The 18,588-nt window shown below is 52.4% G+C and overlaps 3 protein-coding genes across 3 annotated transcripts; 1 reads left to right on the forward strand and 2 right to left on the reverse strand.

The window, feature by feature from the left end:
* Positions 1–1,474: 1,474 nt before the first annotated feature.
* On the reverse strand, positions 1,475–5,528 carry COCSUDRAFT_59456 (hypothetical protein; the record flags this gene model as incomplete). The annotated part of the gene is made up of 8 exons (XM_005651451.1): positions 1,475–1,741; positions 2,006–2,191; positions 2,481–2,629; positions 2,807–2,921; positions 3,096–4,295; positions 4,606–4,662; positions 5,058–5,135; positions 5,517–5,528. 8 exons carry the CDS (start codon positions 5,526–5,528, stop codon positions 1,475–1,477), a joined length of 2,064 nt encoding a protein of 687 aa, XP_005651508.1.
* A 1,583-nt stretch (positions 5,529–7,111) lies between these two features.
* Positions 7,112–12,239, reverse strand: COCSUDRAFT_64738 (hypothetical protein; the record flags this gene model as incomplete). The annotated part of the gene is made up of 11 exons (XM_005651452.1): positions 12,074–12,239; positions 11,681–11,794; positions 11,226–11,452; positions 10,578–10,779; positions 10,249–10,372; positions 9,940–10,067; positions 9,452–9,570; positions 8,862–8,973; positions 8,465–8,584; positions 7,813–7,977; positions 7,112–7,279 (listed from the first exon to the last, which is right to left on the reverse strand). The coding sequence occupies exons 1-11, from the start codon at positions 12,233–12,235 to the stop codon at positions 7,112–7,114; spliced, it is 1,641 nt and encodes a 546-aa protein (XP_005651509.1). The 5' UTR covers positions 12,236–12,239.
* Positions 12,240–13,281: 1,042 nt separating this feature from the next.
* Positions 13,282–17,146, forward strand: COCSUDRAFT_39909 (DUF1682-domain-containing protein; the record flags this gene model as incomplete). The annotated part of the gene is made up of 8 exons (XM_005651453.1): positions 13,282–13,483; positions 13,877–14,061; positions 14,367–14,463; positions 14,755–14,888; positions 15,235–15,336; positions 15,812–15,934; positions 16,384–16,497; positions 17,030–17,146. 8 exons carry the CDS (start codon positions 13,282–13,284, stop codon positions 17,144–17,146), a joined length of 1,074 nt encoding a protein of 357 aa, XP_005651510.1.
* Between the last annotated feature and the right edge of the window lie 1,442 nt (positions 17,147–18,588).

Raw genomic sequence — 18,588 nt, forward strand, 5'->3', positions numbered from 1 at the left:
ACGGGTTGCCTGATCTGGCATTATCCCACTCAGCCTCCAAGATCGTGGCGAGCTGACATGGTCCAGCATGTTCCAGGTGGACCACCATTCCGACCGAAGAAACAAAGAAAATCGTCTCTGCAATTGTCAAAGGTGCTTTGCACAGCACAGTGATATCATGGTGATGAACAGGCCTGTGCCTAGCTAGGCGCCTGTGCCCATCGGTGCATGCAAATGATGAAAGAGAAACACCTGCCAGGTGCGGCACTGCGCAGCATGCATGGCGTGACGGTTGCGGGGTTTTCTTTGCCATTCAGAGTTGCGCACGATGATAAGATCACCCGAGTCATGCAGCTTTGCACAAAGTTGCAAAATTTTAGAGTTAAAAGTCACAGTGACCGGCATCATGATCACTGATCATCATGATCACTGAGCATCGTGATCACTACAGTCACCAGCTGGTCACACTGGCCAGATTTACGACACATCCGAGTGCGTTCACATTGGGAGGGCACATGCAGTTATAATTAAATTTACCCAATCTGTTGGGGAGACAAGGATATCTCACAGCTGTCAAATTGATTTTGCATACAGTCATAGTCCAGTTCACTCTGTTCAACAGAGTGTATGCATGTGAGACATGGGCCATTCCAGATAATGATGTCAAAAAATCTTGAGATTCCAGATGAGATGCTTCAGAAGCCTCTGTGGTATCAGTCCGTTGGATACGATTTCAAATATGGAGATTCGTGCAAGGTGCAGGGTGCCTCAGATCTCAGACTTGCTCAGATATAGACGCCTTCGATGGTTGGGACATGTGGTTACAATGCTTCCTGCTAGGATATCAGTGCAGATGATGTTTAGCACAATGTCAGGCACTGGGGCTAGAGGCAGACCATTAAAGAGCTGTAATGACTATGTGAGATATGACCTTGATGCTAATGGGCATCCATATGACTGATGGAGGAAGTGCAAGGACCGAGAAGACTGGAGAGCAATAACTCAGGTGTTGCTTGACGCATCTAGTGCTGAAGGACTGGAAATGTGTAATAATGATAATATATTATTATGTCATCTATGTATTTATATAACACCAGTGCAGTTGCGCGCCATGCCAGCAAGTTGCTTCCTAGGAGGCCTCTATGACTTGCCTATTTATGTGGCTTTCGCTGGCAATAGCAAACAACTAGAGGAGTGATCTCCTGGCTAGATTTAAGTCTTGAACACTGAGCGCGGCAGTTTGCTTGATCTTGGTTTGTGTTCACCAGGCACAAATGGTTACTGAAGTTCTGCTTCAGCTTTATGTCTTCTGCACAAATCAGGAATGATTCAAGTCTTGCATTGCTTGCTAAACTAGGGGCCTCACAGTGCCTCTCACAGCATCCATTGCACTGCCAAAGGGTGTTTCATGCTCAGATGAGTTCTGCACTCCCGTGCTTACTGATTCTCTGATGCTGCATCCAGCATCTGCTGGCTCATTTTCTGGGATCAGTATTCACACAGAGGGGATGAAGCAGCCAGTGCCCACAGCCATGCAGCGGCCTCCAGCAACCTGGACAGCAGCAGGGGCCTGCCAGGAGCTTGCTGCTGCATTGTAAATGCTGGGCCCTGCAGAGCTACTCTCAGTGTCCCTGGTGCTCAGCCTGTAAGAGTCCCTGGGCAGCTGGTGTGCGGTGGGGATGAAGCAGCCGGTGCCCTGAGCTCTGCTGTTCTCACGCATCGTTCCTGCCCGGCTGCTGCTGCTGAGGCCAGCTTTGTTGCCCTGCTACAGGCACACCTTGCTCAAACACGATGTAAGTGCCATGCTTCACGTTCTGTGCATAGGGTTGTAACATCCCTGTGCCGCTGAGTGCATGCTGGAATGAAAACAACGATTAGCCTACATGCATCCCACATGTATGCATGAGATTTGCACATCCCTGTGCACTGGAATGCATATTTTGGATTGGCACATGCAAGGATTGCCGGTTGGCTGCAGTCCAGAAAGAGCATGCACAGAGTCTTGCAGAAAGCAGAAAGTGGTCACCTGCTTCTTGTGAGAGTAGGCTGGGTAGTGCTGAGAGGCAGGTCCACGGCTATCCCAGGTCCTGTAGCCACTGGATGTGCGCGGGCCTTCACGGTACCAGGGAGCACGGATGGGCTGGCTTGCCTCAATCTGCTGCTGGACCAGCTTCTTCACAGTATGCTTGTCCACATGGGAAGGCACATTCCCCTGCAGAACACCGCCGAATGTCACATGGGCACCTAAGATGTTTGGATGGCAGCGACAGCTCTGCCTGCATGTCTAGTGGAGAATTTTGCATCATGCATGCCATCAGCAGGACTTATCAATGCATGATGCATGTTACGTGCAGCATGTTGCTGATCTCGAGAGACACGCAGGCTGACAAGCATCACCTAGGAAGCCTGCAGAGAGCACATGGTGGCAAACCTTTGCATCGGCATGCAGCATGTTGCTGATCATGCTGATATTCAAACACATGCATGCTCATGGGAATCACCTGGGAAGCCTGCACATAGCACATGGTGGCAATCCTCTGGATGTCTTGGCCCTCCAGGACATTTGTTGTGTCCTGCAGCGGCAGCCTGACAGGCATACCGTTGCGCATGTAGGGCCTTCCGTTCCTCATCACAGGAACACCCGCATCTCCTGCACAATGACACATGTCAGCCATCTGCATGCTATTGTATGCTTACTGACAGTGCTGCATGCAGCCATTTTGCAATACTTTCTCGGACACAGTACATGCCTACAGTACGTGAGGCCTGCATGCAACATAAAAGGCTGTGTTTTGAGGCTCCAGAACAGCAGCACGCAGTGCTCTACCTGCATAGGGAGGAGACTGCCAGGCTGGCTTAGATGTCTGCATGGTGGGTGCAGGTGCATCCACTTCTGGGATTGTGTAGAGGGGTGGAGGGCTGAAATGCGGCTGGGAGGCCACCTGCACATCAGAAAATGCTCATCATACCACGCAATTTTAGACCACACAATTTTAGGTGCAGAATAAACTTGATGCATCAGGAAATTTTGTTTAGAGTGCTCTCCTGTCAGCTTTGATGTGGCAAGCAGGTATTGTGGGGACATGCATTGGAAAGTCAAGCAGGCAAACTCTCACCGCGCCCGCTGACATGTATGCCGGCTGCACCCTCTGCATGCCCTCGCTGTTGGTGTAGAAGACACTGTCATTCTGCACAGCTGGCACGTGCACCTGCTGGGCACTGTAGAAGCCTGCAGGCATGCTGCTGACTGACTGCGGGCGGGCATGCATGCGGTTTGTGCCACGCACAAAGCTGCCGTCTCCAATGCGCGAGCCGGTGGGAAGGGCCATGGCAATGTTCTGATACTGACTGGCTGTGTCTGGCTGCAGGAAGGTCTGCTGCAGCTGAGAAGGTGCTCCAAATCCACTGCTGGGGGCATTGACATGGGGTGGCGCTGCTGGCAGTGGCTCACTCATGTAGATCTCCCAGGAGGCTGGATGCCCAATGCTGATCACAGGGTGCCTGACTGGGCTGCTGTGAGCTACAAAGGGCTGTGGCGTCTTGCTGTTCTGCCGCTGCTGGAACTCAAGCTCTGCAGGGGTGTCCAGGTTCCAGATCACGCCTCCGCTGACAAGAGCCTGCTGGAGGCTGATGGCTGGGAACTCGAAGCTCTCCTGCCGGTCTGACTCGCGCAGCTGATTGATGGCATGTCGCGCTTCAGGCTGATTGTGCTCAGGGCGGCCCAGCAGGCGGTTGGCCACAGCAGCCTGCTGTGTGCCGGGTGTCTTCCTTGGGGGCTTCTTTGCAGGAGGGGCGGTGTTGCGCGATGTCGCGGTCGTCTTGTAGGCAGCCTTGACAATTGTGTAGCCCTCGTTGCTCTGAGATGTGGTGCCACTGACGCTGTTGCTGTCTGCCTTGCCAGATGAGGAACTGGAGGAGTCGTTGACTGGCACGCGGACTGGCGGATTGGGCATGGGGGTCTTTGTTTCGCCAGGTGTGCGCTGCTGCACCTTGTTCTGAGGGGTGTACTGGCTGCCAGGTGCGCGCTGCTTCTTGGCATGCTCTGGGCTGGCCAGCTCATCTGTCAGGTTCCCCAGCAGATGGCGCATGTTGCTCATCTTAGGCGTCTTCATGTGGCTGCTTCTGGCTGCCTGAGAGCTGGGCACATTCTGCTGCCTGGGTGTCGTGGTGCCTTCAGAGGGGTTGGTCTTGCTTTCCCCAGTGGGGAAGTAATCCTCTGCTGTCTTCTCCTTCATGTAATTTGTCAGGGTAGGCGTGGAGGCTGTCTCCTCTTCATGGCTGCCATGGGAGAGGCTGGCATCTGAAGAGAAGTCCACCTGAATGGCCATTTCCTCCATTGTGCTGACAGGACCTGCTTGCATGCAGAGATGTCGTGTCATGATGTCAGACAATATGCTAGCTGCCAATTCCTGGGAACTTTCATGCTGCGTGAGTCATGCATTGGGCATGCAGGTGGCCTTGACCAACCTAAAGGAAGGTGACCTTTCTCTCTACAGAAGATCCCAAGGTAGCATTAAGATGCTTGAAAGGCTTGGGAGCACTTGCATGACTGATGAGACCTGGAAATTTGCTGGATCCCTCCAATGCAGGATAAAAAGCCCAGGCAATGAGCTACTGGAAGGTCACCTGGCCCAGGAGACATTGCAGGGCGTTGATCTTGCAGGTTCCTGCAGTCTTCTTGTCCTGCAGTCACCACATAAGTTGCGTTAGTTATTGAAGATAGCCATTCAATGCCTTTGCTTGGAGTTTATATTGTCAATGAGAATCGATCGGACTCGTCGAGCTGGCTGTTGCAGCTTTGGCAGCAGCTTGATGGATCCCTTGTCAGCGCACCAGAACCACATCCTCCAACACCTATCAAGGTGCTTGACATCTCAAGCTACGGCTTACGAGCTTTCACATAACTAGGAAACTTATATTGAAGATGGGATAGCCAAGCCGCACGCTAAGGCTCGATCCGTGAATGTGTGGCACAAAGGTTCACTTTAGCCGGACTTCGGCCACCTAGCGAGCATCCATTGCTCTTCAAAAGATACAAAAGATATGTTGACAAGGTCAAGGCGATGGAGAGCACGCACCGCAGATGCCGAAGGGGCTGGAGTGTTATCCGGCCGAGTCTTGGAGATCGGCCACCTCCGGAACTCGGGCCGCAGCGGCTGCAAGACCACACCAGTAATCCACAATCCTCCTATGAAGCAACAATATGCATGTATTCCCTGCAACATGAAAAGAAATGAAATAGAAAGCTGCCGAGAACCCGAAACAATTGAAGAGGTTCCGCCTCGGGATCAAAGACACGCGCTTTGCATGCACAATAGATGGTGGTGGCTTGTGGATTTTTGATTGGCGTGGCAGGAACTACTCAAAGCGAATAGTGAATATCAGCGTTCATGTACACAGAATAGAGGTGGATCTTGGCACCATAAGTGCAGGATGAGCCAGGAAAAACTTCACTGATCAGTACCGTGCACTCATGAGTACCGTGCACACACTGCTTTTTATTTTTTTGCAGATAGCTTGCAAGCCATTGCTTGCACCTGCAGGAGCATGATACCATGATGACCCCGTATGGCCTTGACAATACGTATGGCCTAAGGCAAAGAGTTCCAAGCAGGGCACTAGGTGTAAAGGGGCAACCAACACCTCCAAAAGAATTCCTCCCAGCAGGTCGACCAGCAGACTGAGACTCTTGGAGATCTCCCGTAGTCAATCCATGAGCTCACGACCCGCTAATCCTCAGCTGATAGCCATTTGCTCCCTGCTAGACGCCGCGCTGGCACTTGCCATATGGTCATAGCTTTTGCAGATCCAGGTCAGCTCACTGACCAGAATAGCTGACGGCTGCATTGGCTGCTGACTTTTGCGCAGGCCCTGCTGGAAGCATCCAAGCTGCGCTCCTAAACAGATACTTCTTACAAGTGCGATGCAAGAACATGGCTATGTCACACATGACCTGTTTGAGTCTCTCAATAATCTTTAGTGATCATAGCCTGCAAGATGAGCCTCAGAACCCCAACCAAGGGCCATAATCAATTGCAAGGCAAACAAGACACATCACCTACAATACCCGGGCCTGGTGAAAATGCAAAATAAAATTTTTAGGGTTTTTGCCCTTATTTTCTTTTGCAAAATGCAGCACCTTCTACAACAGGCAGAAGTGTTCAATGACAAGGGGCAATCACATTGCTATGCCCAGTGCCTAATGCATGAAATTTGAAGCCCAGTCTTGCAATCTCGACTTGCAAACAGATTTTCATATCCCTTAACAGACCAACAGCATCATTACGCTTCAAATGGACTTCTCACGCGATCTTTTGCTGACTCCAGTGCCGCGCATGAAAGCAACTCTGTCTCATATCAGGGCAAGACATGCATAAGACTTGTTGTGTCTATAACTGCTGCATCATCGTACTAATTGAGACTGCTTCTCCACAGCTTGCAGGTTTGTGTCCTTGTAAGGAGACATCTTGCGAAGGAACAAGCGCACGTTGAACTAAGAACTTCAACCAGAAAGTCTTAAAGGGGAACAAAGGTGTAACAAGTGCACATGTGCAGCATGTGACCATGGCTGCACATATGCGTTGGCAAAAGCCAACAACTGGCTCCATTCAATTTGTGGCATCAGACAGCCTCGCACAAGTGCGTTTTTCTGCCTGCACGCTAATAGATGCAATCCAAGCATATAACAAAGTACTTTCTAGAATGCTGGCAGCTGCAGACTGCAAAAGCAAACACCTGCAGAGAACTTCTAAACAAAGAAAGGGGGGCCAGGGGGCAACTAAATATCCCTACATGTGCCTAAAGAATTGTGTCAACCAAAACTCCATATTGAGAATCAAGAAATCAGTAGATGCCCTCTGCCTGCAGCTGGATCAAAGATGTATTTGTGGAGGACAACGCCGCTTCCTGGACCAGCTTGCAAGTGCCAGCAAAATATGGCATCACATCCAAGCTGCCATTCTTTCTGCGCAGTCCATAGGCAGATCAGTCACTGGCGCCAGCTTGCTTGATTGGCACGGTTACTGCGTCAAAACTTCCCCGCCGTGCCTTGAGATGGGGCTGAAGGACAAGGATATTTCATCAAGCCCCTTGATCAGGTGAGGGGGGGGGAGGGGGGGGGGGACCGGCCAGGTCAGGCGCCGGCAGTCTTCAATCTGGGGAGCTGTGGGGGGTCCGGCATGAGCAGATTAGGGACCCCCGGGGGGACCGGGCAGGCCAGAAGCTCATGCGCCGGGGGGGCCCCCTCCTCCTGCGCCGCGCAGTTGAAGATGGCTAGTGCGTCCGGGCACCAGGGGTAGGCCTGCGCGCCAGATGAGGCTCTCTCATTCAGCAGGGTTACTCATACCAGACAGCTGCTGCTAAGGAGAGCAAGGTGCTGTAAAGTGAGACCGCCTAGATTTGGGTAGAACAGTGCCTCTTGACAATCCTATAATTCATGTGAAGCATGCAGTGACAGCGGCCCACTGCCGTGTCAAATCCTCTGCCAAGCACTTATGGTGAGCAGCAGCGAAAGTACAACTCAATGCTGCTATGCCTTAAATCGTTACTTGGAGCAGGGGCATGCTACAGCACTGGATCACTGTCCTGCTGCTACCTATGCATTGAAAGAACAAGCGCACTAATGGCCATCAAGCAGCTAACCGAGCAGCGGCAGGATCATCATTTTGTCCCACCTAAGCGCCATATGGGGCTGCCATGCTCAACACAGCCATGCTCACAACTTGAAATGCTTGACATGAAGAGGATGAGGGTAAAAGCAGTCAACATGAGTATGATAAACTATGTCCTACACAGGACATGCAGATTTGAATGCAGATTTGAATGCGGCGGCACCTGCACGATGGCGATGGCGCTCTGGATGGGCAGCACGATGGTGCGGATGGCGTTGAGGAACTGGTTGTACAGCTGCTGCTCCTCCATTATGTTACGCCGCAGCGCCTCAGCCGCATTTGAGGCCACATGCAACCCCTGCGCCATCGCCGTGCCCCCCTGCAAGTCCTGCAACAACCCCGGGACAGCTACGTCAGCGCTCGTTCTTTTTCCATAGCACAGCGCGCTAGAGGACATGTTGCCAGCCACACTCCTCCCCTCACCATGGCATTGTAGAGGAGATCTGAAAGCAACATGTCTCGTGAGAGCAAGGGGGGCCAAGGCATCCCCAACTGCCCATGCATGCATGCCAACCAAGCAGCTGGTTTTAGCGAGTGTACTTGCTCATATAAATCCAATAGCTGTTCTCGAAGCAACCGAGCTATAAGACATGATGACTTTGCAGCAGGTGGGGAGAGCGCCTCTGCTTTTCAGACAAATGCATGCATGCCATGCAATCAACGTTTAGCAGCTGGCAAATTGGAGGCTGGTTGAGCAGCAAATGCTAGAGGCTGCAGCATGCGGACACCGCAGCACTCTCGCTTCATGCATCTATCAATAATGAGTGCTGCAGACATTCCACCCATGAGATCGCCATGAAATGATCGGTTCGCACCCCCACAACGCGCTCGGTGCTGGGACCCCCGAGGGTGCGCAGGATCTCAAGGGAGATGTCACGACGAGCGCGCAGCGTGCCCCCCATCCGCAGCAGCAGCTGGTTGCGGTACCCCACGGCCTGACACACACGTACCCGCCAGACTCAACATACACCTCGCATATTTGCTGGATGCAGACGCCATGCTCTGAGATTATCATGCGAGTGACAATATCATGCATGTGAAGGCATGCTTCCGGGCTCGGCTGTGGAGACGAGCGCCACTGGCTCAGCCACAGGCTTTGCTTGCGACACCGATGCTACTGGCTTGACCTGGGGAGCTCGGAGAATGCATGAGGGCCATAGTCACAGGTAATGAAAACACCAGTGCAAAGAACCGGACACGCCGGAGGCGCACCGCCTGGCGCTGGCGGCTGGTGAGCTTCATGGCTCGGAACATGTTGCGCGACCAGTCTGCAGGCGGCGCCTCCAGCAAGGGCGCCTGCCCCTTGGGATCCATCTTGAAGGCCCTGCATGTTAGTGACAGGAGAAATGAATTGGCTGACAGCTGACATAAACTTGCAAGACATCACAGGTCTTATTTAATTATTACAACTATTCTTTTTAGGGCCCACAGGCAACGTGCGGCTGCAGACAAGACAAGAAGCCTAATGAAGCCACAATATGTCGGTGGGCTCCGTTCACGGCTCCATGGTGACCTTCATTGGTACATGAAGCCGTTCAACAAGGCCAAAGACTTGCCAAACTTTGCTATCAACATTATAAAAAGTCATGCCTTTCCAGAAATTGTAGACGAGTGTGGTGGAGCTATGAGAAGCCCCTGCCACATCATTGCCGACTCCCTTTGAATCGATATCCGTATTCATTGCGAGATCGTCGACTTGCTGACGCTGATCAGTCTGTGTGCCTTGGTGCCAGCAATCCAAGGGGTGACAGGGTCATGATTTATATAGAGCAGGCACAGACAAGGTGGTAACTAGAGCTCACCTGAGTGTGGACCATCGTTTGGGGTTGTAAGACATGAGGCCCGACAGCACCAGGCGAACTTCCACTATCAGCTGCCCAATGCGCTGCCCAGCCGGACAGGAATCATCCCCGCGTGCCTCCTGCAGCACATCCAACAGTTGAATAATGCGATCGCTTTGAGAAGCTGTCAAACTATCAGGAGCCATCCAGACTGCATAAATCAGCAGTGGTTCTACATGCACATGCCTCTCCAAGCAGGAAGCAGCTTCAGCATGTGACGTACATGGCATGAGGACACTGGTTATGTCGTGAGGAGGATGCCACAATACCACATCGATCAATACATTTCCCCATGAGAAGACTTCAAGGGGCAAGAATGAATCCATGCACAACTTTGTTGCTTGTCAGACTCCAGAGCTGCTGACGGGAAGTTCACTGCTGATCCAAACTTGCAACATGTCCGCTAGGCATGCTATCACTTGTTTGTCCAAATTGCAAGGGGGTCGTACCTGCAGCAGTCCAGTCAGCGCATTTACGTAATCCTTCCACAGCGCCGCCAGCTCGCACTGCGGTAGGCTCCGGATCTGCTCTGGCGACAACGCCAGCGTTCCCTCTCCACTGCGCAGCCCCGGCCTCCCTGAATCGTCAAGATATTTAAGAATGCATGCATGCAGAGGAAGGCACAAGACATCGAGCAGGGTGCACTCTGGACAGCATCAGTCCTGCTACGCATAGCAGGGCACATTCTATAGGACAGTGTGCATTCCTATACCGTAATCGAGATTTCAACAGCATGCCGTGAGTCATAATGCACGCACCATTCCGGACTGTGAGGTGGATTGTGTTCTGTGAGGGTGGCAAAGTGTCCCTCAAAGAGGCGTTGGCCGCCCCATCCGCGGCCCCGGTACAGACGGCCTCTTCTGCAGTATCTGCCGCACATCCCTGCAAATCCCGCCACGAACTTCATTCTGCGCGCTTCACTTGCGCCTGTGTTCTGTGCAAGACTCAGCAGGGTGCTCCAAGTATATGTTGCCCAGCTGGCTGTCTAGAGTGGCGGAGTGCCCTTGTGATGCACTCATCATGCATCCCCTGAATACACAGCCATGCGGCTGAGCAGGTGAGATGTATAGAGGAGAGGTGCGCCCACCCGGCCTGTGACCTCCTCGATCTGGGGCGGCTGCCGATCCCCCGGCTTCATGCCCGCCATCTTCTCCAGCAGAGCGTTGCGCGTCTCCAGGGCGGACTTCTCCATTTTTAGGCGCTCCAGTGCGAGCTGCAGGTCTCGCGCGCGCCCCTCGCTCTCCGCCAGCTTCTGCTTCTGCCGCTCCCGGAACTTGCGCTGCGCGCGCCTGCGCCACACCAGGCCGCGCCCAAATTTTGTTTTGATATTTTCCATATCAGGCCGCGCCCACCTCACAAGCTATATCCTGCCTGGCCAAATCAGTCAGTGTATGGGCCAGACACAGATTTGTTCCTCTAGTAGCTGACCCAGTTCTTTCTAATCCTTTGCATAACTTTTGAAAGCACGAAGCTATCATTATTGACATTCCTGGTGTGGGCAACAGTGACATTGTTCTCGTTTAGAGTTTCCACTGCCCCAAATCTGCCGAACGAAAGGGCTGCGAGCACTCAATGGTCTGGACTGATTGTGCACTCCAGGATTTGAGGCTATGTGCTTTCCACACATCCAACAAGATCAAGTTTATTTATCTCAGAGCACACTTTGCCAATGATGCATCAGAAATTTTACAGGGATAGTTGTGCAACTGGTAGCTGCAATGCAAGGGAGCCCCACCTGTTTTTCTCCCGCAGTGCCGTCAGGGCGTTGGGGTCATCACTCTGTTTGCTGCCGCGCATGCCGCCCTCCCTGTCGTCTGAGCTGCTGCCATCCTGCGGGTCAGCCTGAGGCGCTGGCCTGCCCTGACTCCTTCTAGTCTTCCCCAGCTGCCCAGGCCACTCCCCGCTGCCCACAGGGCTCCGCAACACAGAGCTCTGCACACTGGGACTTGCCGGCACCGGGTCCTGGAATGCAAAAGTAGATTGTTTGTTAATCTGCCCCATTCAGATTTCCCCACAGCAATCCCAGCATCCATGCATATTCACGATTCCAGTATAGAGAGGGGCATTGCATTGAGGTAAGCGGTGATTGCATGCAGGTATTTGGTATTGGCAGAGTTGTCAGCTCGAAACAAAATGGACAATGGATCTGAGGCCTGAAGATATTAAGAATAGCGTAGGAGGATTGCTCACCAGACTGCGCTGTGGAGGAAGAAGGACATCCCCTGCAAAGCTATGTGGTGGTGGCCCATGGAAGCTTGGCGCGTCCCTGGGGAACAACGCCTGCGGGGGATCCGGGTCTAGAAGCTGCGACACCCAAGCGTGTACTCGTGAGAGCAGGTGAGTAATTCGTGGATCTTGCTTTCCGAGTCCCCAGCAAGAAGCGTGTTTGTTACTCTTGGGTCCAGAGTGCGCCTACCCATTTGGAGCGACAAGAACAAAGGTTGTACATCTTTCTGGGGCAAAAAGAAAGTCACTTTGCACGTACAACCGCGTTTGGTGCCCATTTTGTGCAGTTGTGCATGCGGTAACTTGCCGAAAATAAGCCTAGTTATGAAGCACCGCTGAGGTGCTGTAAGGGCTGACCTGATGATTTTCCAGGGCATTACGAGATCCATCGATTGGATCGTGAGGGTAGATGCTTTGCGACGCGAGCTGCAGGAGGGCATCGATGTCCAATGGTCCGCTGTTGTGCCGGGGTTGTACATCCCCGTCGAGATCACCGTTATACTGTTGCCACCGATGCATTGCCCGTTCGATTCTGATCTCCGTCTGCGAGAGGGAGGAGAAGGACAAACCGCGACAGCTACTTACGTGATTTGCAAATTGGGGTTTGCCAGGGTTTTACTCAATTCTCTCCAGGTCCAGCTATCAAGCCTCTGTTGCAGAGTCTCAATTGCGATCAGAGGCACTGAAGAAGAGTATTTCGAAGACGCGTTGAAGTTTGCCGACCCTTTACTGCATTGGCAGTTCGAAGGTTTTACACTTTAAATAGTCAATCTTGCGACAGCTTACCTTACTTTTTGTGCATCAATTTTTTGATGGACAATCTTGTGCGAGATGATCATCAACGGGCCTGAATATTGCATCTGCCGGACAGCGGGATTCTAAGCAAAACAGTAATATTATGGCGTGCAGACATCCTGCGCGTTTCTTACTTGTTGCTGTGGTTGTGGCCACTGCCCTCGCCCTACCTCATCTATCATGCGCCAGTTCCAAAGCAACTTCTGGTGTGCTGCTGCCCTTTACACTAATTCATTCCTTGAAATTGTATTGCTCAGATCATCTGGTATGGTAGGGATTGCGATCGCGGTTCTTTTTACGCATATGTCGCGCTCAAGATCTGCAGAGAACACTCAGCAACTGTCTTTGATGACGTCTGCAGAGCTTGATCTTGACGAAGCATGGGGGTCAGAAACCTTCTCTAGCAGCGCAGCACATATCAAGGAAGAAGTCCAGAGCGCTGCAAGTGATGCTGCGGCCTCCGCCTCGGAAGGAGCCGGCAAAGCAAAAAGGGCTGCTGCAACCCCTAGACAGGTGATGTCTCAGCCTTGTGCCTCTAAGATGCCCCTGCATGCTGTGACCAGCACCTTCTCTCAAGCAGTTTTCTGTTAGGGAGCTATCCTCCCACAAGGAAGCTTGTCAGGAAAAGGTCCAATGGATGCTTGGCATAGAAGCAGGTACGATAGCATGAATGCCCTCTGTCCAAAAAGACATCTTCTGGAAACGAAGCATCATTACAAGCGCGTCGTTGGAGGGCAATGGCGCTGAGGTAGATGTCTGCATGCTTGCAGATGAAGCCGATCATGCAGGCGCTGAAGGAGGTGCAGCTGAAGGACCTGTGGATGGAGTTTGGCTTCCTGGCGCTCATTGTGCTGTACCTGGTCAACATGATTGTGGGGAGCCAGGCCAACAAGCGCATCGCGTATGCCTGGGCCCAGGAATACACAACCGAGGGGAAGGTCCTCGAGCGCAACTTCAGCCACATCGGCATCTGTGCGCTTCCGCCCCTGGAAGTCCTTTGAAGGATATGCAAGACATTTCTCAATGATGCCTGCTCCTTCAGTCTCATAGGGTGAATGGATCCCAAACACATGTTCCACCCCATGTTGGTAATGTTCTTGCATGCGGTGCATATGACCCCTGGGCAATTTGCTCTAAGCATGCGTGCGCATTGAACACGTGCATGACCTCCGATGTGATCTGACGGAGTCTTAATTGCATGCTGTCTGTTGCTCAGCCTGGTCCAGGGCTTTGTCTGGGGCGGTGGTTCATCAGACAGCGGTGTTTCGGCTTCAATGCTTTATGAGACTCAGGGTGCAGATGTGTGATCAGAGGACCAACAAGACTCCAGAGCGCTCAGGCCCTTATGTGTCTTTGGGCACACAGCTGACGAGGAGGGCACGGAGGTGACACTACTGAAGGAGGGAGCAGCCATGTTCCACTGCTATGCGAGCGGCCGCCGCTTCTGCACAGGCATGGTCGCCAGCTTGGACCTGCGGCCGCGCATGGAGCTCTTCCAGGGCTATGTCCTCAATGCCATCTTGCCCCAGGATGACATCGTAGACTTGGAGGTGAACTTTCCTTCCCCTTGCCAATATTTGTGATTGAGGCGTTTGCATGTGGCTCACGCCGTTTTGATGTACAGACTCCCATGGCCAGAAATTGGACCTTTCGAGTGTATGCTTGACTCTTTACCTGGCCCAGCATCTTAAGGGCCCATGTGCAATGTGAACCATGACATTATTGTGCACTGTCAGGTGGAACTTCCCTTATGTTCAAGGAAATAAGTACTGGAACGTGTGAAACTAATTGTCCTGGCAAACGCGCGATGAGACCCTCTGTGGATACTCACTGTTTTAGTGGGTGGCATGTGCAGGTCCGCATGAACGAGGCGTCCATGCCCAAGACAGTGCTGTGCATTGCCACCACCCGCCTTGCCAGGGAGATGCTGCGCAAGGAAGGCTGCTACGAGGGTGAGGAATGCAAAGGCTATAACTCCTCATCTCATTTGGTGTCCAAAGGCTCATCTGGGCAGGCAGACATGTGCAGTGCCATTAGCCTCAGCAAGCTGCCTTTGAGTGCAGCTGAAAAATGGCTTAGAACCATTTTTCACCATTAATATGGCTGCATTGATGTGGGGATACCGCAGTCAGGATGCGTTAAGTTTCACAGTTATTGTCAGGGGTAGAAGTGCTGCCACAGAAAAGGCAGAAAAAGACAGAAAAGACAGGAATTTTACCGAGTATCGAACTGCATGCATGCAGATCTGAAGCTGTACACGCGGAAGGTGGAGGTGGCTAAAGACCGCATCCCCAATTGGCCGCATGAGAAGCTGACAGTGCTGGCAGAGCAGCCCTCCATCTTCTATGACCTCATGAGTGAGGCCATGCTCGACCAGGTGTGCTGTCCTGCAAACCCTCATGTCCACACGCTCATCCCTGCTTATGAATCTAAATGCCATGCCTGCGACAGTCATCTGTGACCAAGGGATTTGCAGGCCATCTAGGCCAAGCGAGCGCCACAGTGAAAAGCGGCTGCCTGGCAAGTGGAAATCGTGCAGCAAACTGACATCCCAGCCCAGGAGCACTGACATCCTAGCCCACATTGCATACATGCAGCAATTCACATGATATCTTCAGCCACCAAGGCATATTGCTGGTGATCGGCAGAAGATCCCCCAGCCGGCGACAATAGGTTGCTGACAGATATGGCCTAGCATAATACGTATGTTTGCACTGCCGCAGGTGTTTGGGAGGGCGGCCTTTGAGGAGATCGGCCAGTACTTCAGGGCCATCCGCATCACAACAGAAGCCGAGGGCAAGCACAAGCAGGCAAGCTCTCTATCAGTCCACCACTTCCCAAGCATCCAAAACTATGCAGGAACCCCAGCAGCAATTTTTCCGTGCAGGTCTTTTTGCATAGTTGTGAGAACTTCCCTGGGCTTGCGTGTCTTTCATTTTAATCGATCTCGTGAGGAGCCTGTCATGCAGCCTCCTGGGCAGGAAGTTCCCAAGACAATGCACTTCCCAAGACAATGCATAATTATACAAGGCATGTCCTGTGAAGGGCAGGGACCATGCACAAATAAATAGCATGGGATCTTACCAGACATTCACAGCTTGTGCATGTGTGGGTGCAGATAGCGCATTTATTGAACATATTGCACGACTTCCCATGAGAGTGATTTCATGCCTTTTGTTAGGCCTCCTGTAAGGAGTGTCCCAAGAGAATGCAGGTGCTTCTGAAGGCCACGGACCATGCACAACTAAAGAGTATGGGCTCTTACCAGACATTCACTAGCGTGTGCATGTGTGCGTGCAGATAGCGCAGTTCTCCTTCGTGCTGCCTCCTGCCGAGCAGATGGACAAGCTGGGGCGCTGGATGACGGCTGCCATGGTCTTCATCGACACCTTGGGCAACTACAAGATGAAGCCCGAGCAGAAGGTGCGCCTGCTCTCTCACCCCCTGCCCCGGATATCCATTCAGTAATCATGGAGGACGGAGCAACATTAAAGTGCAAGGGCATGGCTACGCTTGAGCGGATTCTTGACTGCCGACGCAGCCCTGGGCTGTCTGTTGCGTGCATACTGAGCCCTGCATTAGTGGAATATGGCAGGGTACCAGGCAAACATTCACTCAGCGAAGCTGCAGATCATGCTCATTCCGGGTCTGCTTCTAAATGGAGCAGAACATCTTCCTCATGACCATAGCTCATCACACGGTGATCGTTTCAGATCCCTCCATGGAGTGAGTTGTGAGACTGCAATTAACAGCTGTGAGTGTCCACGCATGCAATTGAGGTGCAGGCAGAGACCAATAATGCGTTTTCACAGCACGTAAATCAGAGCATTCGCAAGCCATTACTAAGTCTGCGTGCATGGGATTGAGCGCAGGCGAAGGCTGACAAGGCGCGGCAGGAGGCGGCCGCGCATGCGGAGAAGGGCGGAGAGGAGGAGACATACGAGCGCGAGGAGAAGCTGCGCCAGAAAAAGAAGGAGGAGGAGCAGGTAATGCATTCAGCACATTTCGTCTGATGACTCCCTCTTGCAGAGCTGGGTGGAGTTTGGGCTCAGCAGCAGGACCCCAATCGAGGCTGCTGTCTGGTTTCTGTCCAATCTGTGCTTGAGCAGTTCTTCGTCCTCTCTGCATGCCGCTGCCACCTGTTGGGGCATTCGTGCAAACCTCTGGGTTGCTCACAGCACAACAATGATCATGCCATGGTGGGTGGTCTTATTGGCAAACTTGCGACGGGGGGTTTGTTTGTTGCCTGGATAACTTGATAGGCTGGGATAAGAAGGGCCTTCCTTGTCTGGCATGTCCACTCATGTAAGCTGCAGACTTGATGCATACGTGGCATTTCTACAATTCGCCAGCCCAGCACGTACATCAACTGCTGCTGCAGGGTCGAGCCAGAGCCCCATAATCCCCATCCAGTTTATGCTACAGCTCTTCTCTGTCACTAGGGAGGTGCTATGGTATTACAGAGGTTGACGCAGAGTTGTCTTGGCGGTGACTGGCATGTGACTAATGTGCGCGCAGGAGAAGCTGAAGCGGATGAGTCCTGCGGAGCGGGAGAAGTACCAGAAGCGAAAGGACAAGATCGAAAGGGACCGGCGCGCGCGGCGAATGGGCAAAGGCATGGTGGTAAAAATGTGATCCAGCCCAAGTCACAGATTCGGGTGCCGCTGCTGCAGAGGGCTATCAAAACTGGAGTGGTCCGCACGTAGGCGCTTGCTTACAGCACTATTACTCTATACTCTGAGTTATCTGTGAATTTGCTGCTATCTTGAGCTCCCCAGCCCCTCAATTTGCGGCTCGATTGGGGCTTGGGCAGGCCATATCTCTATGGCCCCATTTGCTCAGGTGCTCTTCGAGATTGGGCGGACTGACGAGAACGACGCTCGGTGCCACCGTCCAGGCAATGTCCATAGAAGGTCAAACTGGTTCCCATCTGAGATGTTTGATGCCGGTTGGGGCTCCTATTTCAACACCCTGACGCTGTTGTATTCTTCCTGCGAGGATGGTTGCTGCCTGCCAAAGCACAGCATCATCTCGCATGCAGTCAAGACAGCTGTGAATATCACATCCAAACGTGAGACATGACGCACTAAATCTTACAGACATTGTTATATTTGCTGCTGCATGCCAACTCTGTGCTGCCTGGTGGCTGAGCGGCCTGGCCAGCCTGGGAGGACATCTTACAATGTTTGCAGCGCATCTGCACACTGCAGGATGCGGCAGACTTGCATGCAGGATTTCGTGCCGGAATTTTCTGACCTGCGCTTTTGCAGCTAGCATTTGCCTGCTTTCAGCAGAGCGGCATTACATTCTAGCAGCTAGCAGGGCAGCAGTTGCATCTTTGAGTGGCGGTGGTAGTGTGCAAGTGACCTGCCTCTTCTGCTAGCGAAACATTTACTACCAGCCAAGTAGCTTCGAAAGCCTGGGAAACAATATTGTGGCCAGTTGCACCGATTATAACTGCTGATTATGATTATGCCTATGCCTTGTCAACATAGACACTTGAAGCAACTCACAAACGTTTTCTTCTCAGACCTGAATCAGGAGGGCTGTTCTGTGTTGACATCAGTGTGCATGCTCTTAATGAAGTACTTCAGCCCACAAGAACCAGCGCTGGCAGATATGGACAGTGGCAAGCTACCCATGCACGAGGGCGCAAACAGCGACAAGCAGACACACTTATTCCTTACAAGGTCCTTGTTGTCTCAGAATTTGCAATATGTACTGTTGAAAATTGTCTCGCTTGCGGCTGCATTGCAAGGCATGCCGTCTATTTATCTGCAGCTGTCCTTTCCCAGAGATTCTATTAGTCCGGCCATATTTCACTCCACATGCACACAGCAAAATCACTGCAAGCTCCAGTGACTCGAGGAGTCCAGTAACTGGAGACAAATCGAAACATTCTTCTTTGGCACCCCTTGGGGCTCTCCTTATGATCCGTCTTCAGAGAAGCGGCTGGTTATTGCCAGTCTCAATCGTCTATATACAGATGTGCATAAGACAACGCTGCCTCTCAGTGGGGTGATCTATGGAGTTGCTTAGAGTGCCAACGCTGTGAGCCTCAGCCCTGCTCACTCTCC

The sequence above is a fragment of the Coccomyxa subellipsoidea genome (assembly GCF_000258705.1).
Source record: "Coccomyxa subellipsoidea C-169, whole genome shotgun sequence".
Classification (NCBI taxonomy): Eukaryota; Viridiplantae; Chlorophyta; class Trebouxiophyceae; family Coccomyxaceae; genus Coccomyxa; species Coccomyxa subellipsoidea.